Raw genomic sequence first — 12,228 nt, forward strand, 5'->3', positions numbered from 1 at the left:
CAGGGGAGTGATGGCAGTAGTGGTAAGACTGGTTGTTTAGACAGTAATTTACAGCATCTTCTGCTGCTTAATTCCATCCTGCCAGCATCATCGCCTCCAACACCAACATCACAATACTCTCTCTTCAGCTCCACCACCTGAGCTAATGTGCTTCTCCAGTGATTCATTAGATTTATCAGTTATCACTAGGTTACTGGGCCACCAATGACCTTTTGTCCAAGTTTGTTTTCCTGTCTGTTCACTTCTTTAAAATTGCAGTTTCAGTAGTGAGAGTTCTTAGAGTAAAGTGCACACTGGTTCATAGTGGCTTTTCCATATTATGGTTTTTAGAAACATATCTTTTCTAATACAGTATATGGTATTTGCCAAAATATATGAACTCTTTTAATTTATTTTAGATTACCGTGTGTATCAGATTTTGATAGTTGTATTCAATGGTGGTTTTGCTTGCAAAATCAATGAATGTAAATGTGAAAACTTTGTGTCTTGCATTCAGACAAAGTAGCACAGATAAACTCTCTTTTACCTGTTCACGTACTGTTGGTAAAATGTGAACTCACTCAGGTGGTAAGGAGGTCCTTAACTTTGAACATACAATAAAGTCATCTGCTTAGGATTAGGGCATTTACCAAATCTAGAAATACTGTAGTGCTTGAAAATGGCTGATGTGGAGCATCGCCAAACTGAAGTACTCACTCACGTGGGACATCACAGTTTTGTTTTCCTGTTAATAATTTTGTTGTGCAATGGTCCGCCCACAATGTAATTTTAAAATGTTGAAAAAAATATTCCAGGTCCATGGCTGGTCCCAGTATATAGCCTGGCTTTTTAAGAGGAGCTTAAGTGCTCTTCTTTTTTGCTCTCCTTCATAAAGTTTCTATACCTTGTTACTAACTCCAGGAAAGTTGACTCATTACTCTTTACAAGAGTAGTGTTGATCATGGAAGGTACTATGGCAAATGTTTTAGACATAACTCATATGGCTCTGTCATAGTTCTATATATTACACAGGTATTAAACACAGCACTGGTAGGTGCAAGCAGAGTATAGTAGGCTGTTTTATGTGTATCTTTTTGTATATATATAGATGTATGTAAAATGGGCCAATGGTTAATTATGTGGACTTGCTAATATCTGTAAAACTCTAGTAATTTGCCCATGTATGTAATTCGTGTATTTCAGTGAGTATTGGAACAAATTTTGTGGTACATAATGTATGTATACCATGGTAAGAATACACAAGGAACATATATTTACATGCAGAAAGATTATTAGTAGGCTATATATTATTATTATTATATTTGATTACATAATACAGTACAGTGGTACCTCCATTTATTAATTTAATCCGTTCCCAGAGACGCTTCATAAACCGAAACAAATTTTCCCATAAGAAATAATGTAAATTGAATTAATCCATTCCATACTCCCAAAAATATTAACTTCAAAATACATTTCATACATAACACCACAAATATTTTGTACCATAGTATGTACAAGTTATATTTTACCTTTATTGATGACTTTTGTTGGCGTATGGAAGACGGTGAGGGAGGGGGAAGGAGGGGAGTGTGTTAGTGTTTGTATTTGGAAGGGGAGTCCCCTTCCAATTTAACATCAGCCAGTGATGACTTCTGTGTGGTACTCTCCCTCCTACATTTTGCAGCCATACCACTAGGACCTGGTTGTGGCTCACTGCTTGCTTGTCTTACTAAGAATCTGTCTATAGACACTTGTTTTCCCTACGTTTTAACACTTGTCTGTAGTGAAACATCACATTGTCACTAAATTGTCACTAAAATGGTTAATGCAATGGCCTGCTACAGCTTTATCTGAATGACACTTTTCAGCAAAACTTTGCAGTTCTTCCCATACTGCACACATTTTCTTAATGAAGGAGGGACGTTCTCAACTGCCTTCTCCTCCCCTGAAGAAATTTCCTCGCTGTCTCTTGTTTCTTCTCCTTGTGAAGGGCTATGAGTTCGTCGGTGGTCACGTCTTCACTGTGTTCCTCCATCAACTCCTCCACATCAGCACCATTCAACCTAGCTAGTTCAACAACCCTCATACCATTTTCATGTTTACGAATGATCTCTTGCAGGCAATGAGTCACAATAACGTGGCTGAAGAATGTTGACCAGACCACACACTAGAAGGTGAAGGGACGACGACGTTTTGGTCCATCCTGGACCATTCTCAAGTCATTTGGGAGAATCAACTTGAGAATGGTCCAGGACGGGCCGAAACTTTGTCGTCCCTTCACCTTCTAGTATGTGGTCTGGTCAACACGAATGATCTCTTGTTTTTCCTCTATCATCATCCTCACATTTGTTTTCTTAGGTTGAACCTTACCACTGACTTTCTTGAGACCCATGGCATGACATATAATAATTACTTTTATGTTCAAAAACCCAAAAAACTGAAAAACAATGAAATTCTTTACAAAGAATTCAAGCGCAATCGTCACTAGGCGGGAGGCACTGGCAGACTGAAGGGCACCACGCCATTGCCACCAGGAACTATGCACTCGGTCAACCCATATGTGTATCAACAAACTCACCAAGAGAAGCAAAGCTTGTAAACAGAGTTAAATTTTTTTTAAGAAATTGAGCTCGTAAACCGAAAAATTTGTAAGTAGGGGCATTTGTAAACCGAGGTTCCACTGTATATATAATATAATAATTGAACCTTATGTAAAGTACATTTGTAGATGAATTTTTGTCATAATGTGGTTATCATTTGGTGAACAATAATTTTAGTTAGCTGCACTATTAGTATATAACACTCATGTCATGCTCATCAGTCTCCTCCAGCCAAGGCAACCATGGTTTGACTCCGTCTTCACATCCACCCACTCTCTTCCATCCACTCTCCTTGCAATCTTGCCCACTCTCTTACCCACCCACTCTCACACCCTCACCTACTAAAATTGCTACAAAAGTCTATGTATTTTTTTGTTAAGTATTGTCAAATGTTGGCAGTGGTCCAGGTTAGCAGGTATTACTGTAGCATTATCAGAACTTCATCCATCATTGTCACCTTGCCTCTTCCAGTGAGATCATTCTGTTGCTGGTCAGTACATGTGAGTGAACACCAGTATCTAAGGGCTATGTCTGATACACCAGACTGCTGTGACTATATCTGCCTACTGGGAGCAAGGGCCGGTAGATAACTACCAAACAAATCTCCGAAGTGACTATAATACCTACTCAAATACTCTTCCCCACACTGACTGATGCCTTATCTACCCGAAGGCTTCTACTGAAACTGGAAAACTACAGAAAGTAGCCAGCTTTCCATTTGGACTTGATCTGTACACATTTAATTTGAATATATGCTGGTTACCTTGAGTGTCTCTTGCTCCCTTAGTCTGCTTTGGCTGTATTTTCAGAGTTTCCTTCCCTGGCGGTGTTGGCATAAACTGTTAACCACCACAGTTTAACTTCTTTAAGGTTTTTTGTTTCAACTTTGAAGGACTCCCTTTTCGAGTCTTGCCTTTTTCTAGAAAATTCTTTGGGAATTTGTTGTCAAGATCGAGGCCTGTTTATGGGAGGTAGTACAGGTAGATGTAAAAAAATATTTTATGTACTCATGCTGCCTTATGCTGGTATTGGAACACTACACTATTAGTCATATGTACGCTTGAAAGATGCCTCCAGTGATCTTTTCATTCTTTTCCTGGCATGTCATGCACTTTATTGGCTGAGTGATAAGTTTATATGTTTGGTAGCCATTTATGCATTTCTTTCCACTAATTGGTGCTGCATGGAGTCCCTGTTTGGTGCAGTATGTCTATTCCTGTGCTTCAGGAAGGTTGTTTCTCATATTTCTGCTGATGGAGTTGCAATGAACCTCCCACTTTTTTTATTTTTCCAGTGGTCTCCCCTGTTGCCTATAACCCTACTGCTGGGTTTGGGGGCTTTTTCATATTTGGGTGTGTGATGCATATCATTGTTGGACCTCTGTTTTGGCCAAGCCATATTTTGAAAGCTCAATGTATCAAGCAGTGGTTTAAGGGGGCCGGTTATGGTGCACCGAAACTTGGTGAAAGTTGTAGGTCAATATGTGTTGAAATAAAGTCAAGAAAAATAACCCCCCCAAAAAACAGATAATATATGAATAGGGTAGGGGTAACAAACATATACATATTGCAGTAAATTTATTGACCATATATAAGTGATAAGGCTCTCATCGGGTCCTCATTCATCAGTACCCTAAAGAGATAAAGAAAATAGGGTTTGAAATCTGAAAATAAATCGGCCCCCGCAAAAATAAAAGTCACAACTTCTGCCACCTGTGGCTGAATAAAATGTTGGCTCACTAGTTACACTTATATGCCTAGAACCTAGAACTACTTTCATAATAAGACCAAAAATTGCTTTTAGGAGACTATAAGTATTGCAATTTTTCTGTTCCAGAGACTGAGTGTATCCACATAATGAGATTATCAGCTAGCTCTGTCTCAACCCCCCTATGAATGCTTGTATATATAATAAATTATAATAAATACATGCTTGATAAACCATCTCATGAGCAGTTACACTTGCAAACGCTTGCACACACACAGCCACGTGTAAATGTCCAGTATTTTAATCTGTTTAAGAACACCCGCCTCTTTCTATGCGGGTGTTTAGAAAGTGGTGGTTATTTGACAGTATTATGTTTGGTTTGCCACTGTGATTTTGTCTGACATAAGTTGGGAAGTCTGGGCCCAAATGGGTTAGATTTCCATTCCTTAGCTTATTGTGTATGGCTTCTCCTGCCTGGTTGTTTCTTCTGCATCTCAGGGCTCTATGTTTTGCGTTCAGATCTCCCAGGAAGTAAGCAGCTCTGTTCCTTCTAGTGAGTTTCATGATGTCGGCCAAGGGAAGGTGAGGGCGTCTTGTTGGTTGGTAACACTTTCCTATGAAGATTGTACCGTTAGTCATTTGGCGTCCTATTATGAGGAAGTTTTCTTGAAGGTTATCTAGAATTTTGTGTGGTATATTTTTCCTGACAGCAATTGCTGCTCCATCGTTGGCCTAGTCAGCTCTGTCGACCTGGTATGTTTTGTAGTTGAATATCTTTATCTTATTTATGTCTATGTCTTTGTATAAATGGCTGAGTTCCATTGCTATGTGCAGAGTCCAGCTTAGTACATTGTGTTATATTATTTTTAAAGACTGGATGACTGTGTTGAAGCTGGTTGGTCTGTTCCACCTGGTGGCATTTTTGGGTTCAAGGCATATCTGTTTTGCATTATGCTGAATTTAATGTTACTTATCTGGTGGACGACTTTGGTGGGTTCTACTGAACGTGTATGACATTATGTGGTTATAGACCTCCTCCTTACTGTTGGGATAGTTATGTTGGAATTAAATTTTCTGAGATTTTACTCCCTCTTGAAGGGTCTTTTGGCTAACTATGTACTTACTGGCTGTATAGTGTAGCAATTTTGTTGTACCACAACCGACATAATTTGAATTTTCACACTCACTATACTATAATTAGTGTGGCTGGCTGAGTGGTTAGCAGGTAGGTAGGGAAGACAGACAAGTGGGCTGGATAAATAGTTGGATAACTAACTAACTGGCTGGCAGGCAGGCACACAACATTCAAAGACCCACCACACCCACTCCTGATACTCACATCCACTCCAGCCACCCTGCTTGCTTTCCCACCTGCCCACCCACCCTCACTTCCATCCCACTCACCCTAGCTCCGTTCTTCCTTTGTTGCCTGCCTCCCTCCCCTCTTTCCCTGCCTGCCTCCCTCCCCTCTTTCCCTGCCTCCTCCCTCCCCTCTTTCCCTGCCTCCCTCCCTCCCTCCCCTCTTTCCCTGCCTGACTCCATCCTTCCTTTCCTCCATCTATCACTCTCCTAACCCTTGCAAACACTCAATCCTTTCCCCCTCCTACCCACACTATGCCCCAATCCTCTCCCTTCCAGCTCTTCCTAAATGGTCCCAGCCACCACCACCAGTCATTATAAGGACTGGTCAAGAAAATGGTTGTGAATCCATATACAGATGTTGAATCACAGTAACATGGCTGAAGATGTGATGACCAAACCACACATCAGAAGATGAAGAGACAACAACGTTTCAGTCCGTCCTGGACCATTATCAAAGTTGATTGTGTGTCAATCGCTCACATACACACCCTACACACCCACCTACACATAGAAGAACAAGAGGTCATAGATATAAACTAGCTAAACACAGATGCCGAAGAAATATAAGAAAATTCACATTCGCAAATAGAGTGGTAGACGGTTGGAACAAGTTAAGTGAGAAGGTGGTGGAGGCCAAGACCGTCAGTAGTTTCAAAGCGTTATATGACAAAGAGTGCTGGGAAGACGGGACACCACGAGCGTAGCTCTCATCCTGTAACTACACTTAGGTAATTACACTTAGGTAATTACACACACACACACACACACACACACACACACACACACACACACACACACACACACACACACACACACACACACACATACACACATGCCAAGACCGTCAGGCCAGGACCGTCAGTAGGCCAAGTAGGCCGTCAGGAGGCCAAGACCGTCAGTAGTTTCAAAGCGTTATATGACAAAGAGTGCTGGGAAGACGGGACACCACGAGCGTAGCTCTCATCCTGTAACTACACTTAGGTAATTACACTTAGGTAATTACACATACATCCCAAACCAACCTACACATACACACACCCACCACATTCCAGAGAGTCCCTCCTGACTCTCATCTCTCTCCAACACCAGCCATCTCAACACCTCGTATGCACCGCGCCTCGAGCCACTGCTACAGTATAATGCCTAATTGCATTATCCAGCAAATTCTTCAGTTATTCAAATTCCTATTCGGATATGAAGTTTTTATCCGGCCTCAAAACTGCCGTATAACCCAAAGATTCGGAAAAGTGGGATTTGGATAAGCAAGCTTATACAGTACTTTGACGTTCTGCTGATTGCAGGTTTAGCCTGTGTGATCATATTAGCAGTAGATCCAACAGGAAGTTATATTGTAGTATTCCTCCAGTTCTATGTTCTTATCGGCTGTACTCAGGTGGTAATACTTCCAGTAAAGCCCTTTTGTGCCATGGATATTTCCCCAAATCTGTCATCATGGATTTCATATTTGGTATGAGAATTATTTCTTCTATCTTGGCCCATTCATTTCTTACCTCTTTGTCATGGATGATGATTTCAGCAAAATTCCCTGTGAGTGTTTCATCTAGTCTTGTTTGGACTATTGACTTCTTGGCCTTCAGCTCCGGGGGTATTATAAGATCAAATTTGGATGTTTTTAACTTTCGTATGTTCTCTCCTTTGATTATGGTGTCAACATCCTCGTCCTGGTAACACAGTGCCATGAATGAGTCCCTGGTGGGTATTAATCTGGTGAACTTTACCTTAAGACTGAACAAAATTTGGGTTAATTCATTCTGTTTCATGTAATCTATTCCTCCCTCCAGGGAATGGATTTCTACTCTGTGAGCTTCCATTGTCTTAGGTTTTGTTGTTCATTCTTTCTCGTTTCCCATATCTTTCCTATTCCCCTCTTCCTGCCTAAAAATAAGCTCTCCTTGGCTGAGAGCTGATCACTCCCTCCTTCCACTTGATCGGTTAGATGCGCAGAGGTCAGCCCTCAGTGACTTATTCTTCCTATACCCTACGTTTGGACTGATGTCTTTTCCCCGGTTCAACTTTGCTCCGGGTTCTAGCATGTCTGGAGTCTTACAGTGGGTAAAGGGATTCTTCTGGCTCCTTGGTGGCTGGCTCAGCCTTCATTGCTGGCCCAGCCTTTGTTTTAGGCACTGCTTGCATTGTGTCCGAACCCGGGCTTTTTTTCTGCTGCTCCGCCTTTATCACAAAGTCAGGCAGATGAAGTACCTCGTTGGTTCGGCCTTCTTTTCTGTCTTTCGCTTCTGATTCATATTTTTTGCCATTTGTATGGTGATCAGGTGGCTGGTTTGATGGTGTCCCACCTGTGGTCTTCTTTTCAGTGACAGTATGAGGTTCCTTGGCAGGTTTTTCGCCACTTTCTCTCTCCGTCATTTTTGTACCATTTCTGACTGGGTTGTTTAGTCCTTTCTGTCTTGACTTTTCTTGCTTGGTGTCTTTTGCTGAATACTGTTGCTTCCTCTAGTGTGGCGTTGGCAGAGTTGCTTCCACTTGCATTCGGGGTTGTTGTCACTTCCGTCCTGTTCCGCAAGCTTTCTCATGCTCTGTTTCACCTCTGGCCTGTTCATACACCGCCTGTGTCTGCTTGGTCTTTGGACTGGGTTTTTTCTTTTTGTTGTTCTGCCAGGTTCAAAGTGGCCCCTTCAATCTGTGTTTATTTTTGGTAAGCTTTGTTTTTATTGTGTTTGCCTCTGGTGGTCGGGTTGGTTGAGCTTTATGCTCTGTTCCAGCTCTGTTCTTTTGGTCCTGGTGGCCATTTTGTTTGATTGTGGCCTGCTCCTTCTTTTCTGGCGAAGAATGAGACAGTGGGCTTGGAAGGTTCATTTAGTTGTGGAAGCTTGGTTGGTTCGGCCAGGGGTGCATCTTGTGTTTGTCAGGTGGCAACCTTGCGCCGCTACTTGTGGGCCACCAGTTCTGTTTAGGTGAACGCATCAGGTTGCCCTGGTTCCCTGTTTCAGGGTTCCTGTGTATCGGGTTGTCCGCAGTGCCCTTACATCTAACCAGCCTGAGGTCTCCCGTTGTGCCCATGTTGTTCGGAAGTATGCCGTCGTGTCAGCTGCTTTTGGAGTATGTGTTGTGGGCCACTGTTCAGCCACGGGGGTTTTGAAGGTTTCACAGGGTCTGAGCTGCGAGGTACCTGGTCACCATCCCTGGCCCTCTGGGGCCATGTGATGCATTAGGGCCTATGTTGCAGCTGTTGGTCTCTTCTTCGTTTGGATGGCCGCGGTGCTTCTGTCTTCTTGGTAAGTCCCCTGTTTTTCCTTTCTCTGTGGGTAGTTAGCTTCAGGTAGCCGACGGGGCTCTTCACAGAAAACCAGTGTTGAATGTAATGAAACGCCAGTTTCTGGGTGAACCCCGGAGGCTCCCTTACACCCTCCCTCCCTCAGGTTAGCGTGCTTTTATCCTTCAAGAACTGGGCTGGTGGAGCTGGGCCTGCTCTCCCTCCCATTTCCCCAATGATGGGGGGAGGTGACGTTAACGAGTAGGAGGCTAGTTCGACAAGGTTTGGTTTTCTTCATTTTGGTGGAGTTCTTTTGGTATTGTGGTTTTGTGTCTAGTATTAAACCATGCAGTGGCTTGTTTTGATATGTCTACCTTTCTGGGTGCTTCCCTGGTGATCGCAGAAATGATAGAATTTACATGTAAAGTAATCATGTGCAATCGCTCCCTGCACCTCTTCGAGGGGGCCAAGTTCTGGCTCATGGTCCCCAGTAGGCAAACAAAAAATCCGCGACTGATGACACTCAAATAGTATGGCACTTAATCAGTAAACTAGTGTCAGGGAGCCTCTGGGGCTCACCCAGAAACTGGCATTTCATTACATTCAATGCTGTTTTTTTGGGTGAGCTCTGGTGGCTCCCCTGACTCCCTTTTCCCCTACCAGGTATGTCGTTCGTGGTCCATCAGCTCCAGACTGAGCAGTCGCAGGCCTGGAACTCATGAGCTTTGGGACACCACCTAATGGGGGCTCTGAGCATTAAGGGGTGTTTTGTAACCAGTTTCAAGTGAACCATTTTGTTTTGAGTGAATCATCTGAGGTATCTCGTGCTTGTTGCTGTGCTATAATTTCATGAACCATGCAGTTGTCTGTATTGTCTCATCTACTTTCTGGTTGCTTTCCCAGGGGAGGGTAACACTTTCCTACTCTCTGTGGCACTTTGAGAGTGTCAGGTTTTGGTTCTGGTCCTCGGTAGGCTAACAGGCTGCCTATAAGTTATGTGACTTAGTGATGGGAAGCTATCTCAGCTTCAGATTCAATTAGCCAACGGGGCTCATTACATTTACAAAAAAATTCCACTTCTTAAATTGTCTACCTCCCACTTGTGCCTTTTCCTAAACCATAATAGATTTTTATCACTGTATCACTTATCATGTGGTCGCTTTAGACTACACCTCATTTTTCGTACCTTTGGATTTTTACAGTAATTGACCTTAGACAATTTTAATTTTCATATTCAGCAAATTAGAACAATAATCTTATGCTGGAGATTTACCATAAATATGACATTTTAATTCTGTTCTGCAGTGTGTCAGAGAACTATGATTTCATCTAGACACTTAAAAAAAAAAAATTCACTGCATTTGCTCTATATAGAGTTTCACACTAAGTACATCAAAATTACAATGTTGTCACTGTGTACAAATCTTGTCTCATCTTATTTAGCTGTAATCACCTTAAATTTGTCATCCTTTTTATGTCAGTATCACTTACTCCCACACTCACTTGCTCTTGCTCATTTTCTTTTAAAATTTAGTATATTTAATGCGAGTCAGATGTCATGAGAGGGCTGTACACGAGACACACACACACACAATTATTTATATAGGTTATCAGTAGTGTGTATCTTATGCTATCTATTAGTTGAGTATGTGCCTGTGTGTATGTATGTATGTATGTATGTATGTATGTATGTATGTATGTATATGTATGTGTATGTATATGTATATATACACTATACAATATATATATATATATATATATATATATATATATATATATATATATATATATATATATATATATATATATATATATATATATATATATATATATATGTCGTACCTAGTAGCCAGATATATATATATATATATATATATATATATATATATATATAATATATATATATATATATATATATTATATATATATATATATATATATATATATATATATATATATATATATATATATATGTCTATGTCGTACCTAGTAGCCAGAATGCACTTCTCAGCCTACTATGCAAGGCCCAATTTGCCTATTAAGCCAAGTTTTCATGAATTAATTGTTTTTCGACTACCTAACCTAACCTAACCTAACCTAACCTAACTTTTTCGGCTACCTAACCTAACCTAACCTATAAAGATAGGTTAGGTTAGGTTAGGTAGGGTTGGTTAGGTTCGGTCATATATCTACGTTAATTTTAACTCCAATAAAAAAAAATTGACCTCATACATAATGAAATGGGTAGCTTTATCATTTCATAAGAAAAAAATTAGAGAAAATATATTAATTCAGGAAAACTTGGTTTATTAGGCAAATCGGGCCTTGCATAGTAGGCTGAGAAGTGCGTTCTGGCTACTAGGTACGACATATATATATATATATATATATATATATATATATATAGTGTGTAATATTTATATTAATCTCTTTATCTATATAACAAAAATTTTATGTAATACTACTGTCATCCCTCTTATTCATTCTGATTTGTCATATCAGTATGCATCCAGTGACCTTTTAAACCACTTTTTGATTTACATTCATTAAATTTAATTTATGGCCTTATTTTATATATATATATATATAAATGTGCAAAATTTGAAAAAAATGTGTAAATTATAAAAAAAAAAACTTGATTTGATGCAGCTGACATGGCTAAATTGATAAAGTTCCATGCAGAACACTTATCAAACAGATTTATTGCTTCACTCTTATGGGAAAATAAGTTACGATTTATATCCCAATTTCCAGGAATTCATCCCAGACATAAACAGAGGAATTAGAGTACAATACTTTTAAAAACATTTTATTTTAATATAAATAAATTTCTGGTTTATGGTTTTCTGTGACATAACTTAAGGTATATGCAGGCGATGAGTCACAATAACGTGGCTAAAGTAAGTTGACCAGACCACACACTAGAAGGTGAAGGGACGACGACGTTTTGGTCCGCCCTGGACCATTCTCAAGTCAGTGGGACTTGAGAATTCAAAATCGACTTGAGAATGGTCCAGGACGGACCGAAACATCGTCGTCCCTTCACCTTCTAGTGTGTGGTCTGGTCAACTTAAGGTATATGATCAACAAACTTCATAATAATAATAATAATAATGAGGTATTTTGGACAATTTACTTTGTTTCTGGTATTCATTTTTTAGTTAAGTAAAATAGAAAACATACCTATTTGCTCTGTTATAGAAAACTTATTATTTTAATCAGGACAGATCCATTTCATGAGCTTGAGAATGTATTAGCAATGATAAGGTGACTGATTCTCTGACAAACTGATCATTGCAGCATGTGTTGTTTTAAGTGAGTGTAACTAATTTTTATATTATCTTA

General features: G+C 40.2%; 1 protein-coding gene across 2 annotated transcripts in view; it reads left to right on the forward strand.

The window, feature by feature from the left end:
* Positions 1-10,580, forward strand: part of LOC123774478 (probable serine/threonine-protein kinase yakA) — a 139,485-nt gene extending 128,905 nt beyond the window's left edge. For both annotated transcript variants that reach the window (XM_069306308.1, XM_045768848.2), the window contains one exon: positions 4-10,580. In XM_069306308.1, the coding sequence (XP_069162409.1) occupies positions 4-141 (138 nt within the window). In that variant the 3' untranslated portion in view covers positions 142-10,580. The remainder of the gene's footprint in view (positions 1-3) is intronic.
* The last annotated feature ends 1,648 nt before the right edge of the window (positions 10,581-12,228 follow it).

This window comes from Procambarus clarkii, chromosome 1 (assembly GCF_040958095.1).
Source record: "Procambarus clarkii isolate CNS0578487 chromosome 1, FALCON_Pclarkii_2.0, whole genome shotgun sequence".
Classification (NCBI taxonomy): domain Eukaryota; kingdom Metazoa; phylum Arthropoda; class Malacostraca; order Decapoda; family Cambaridae; genus Procambarus; species Procambarus clarkii.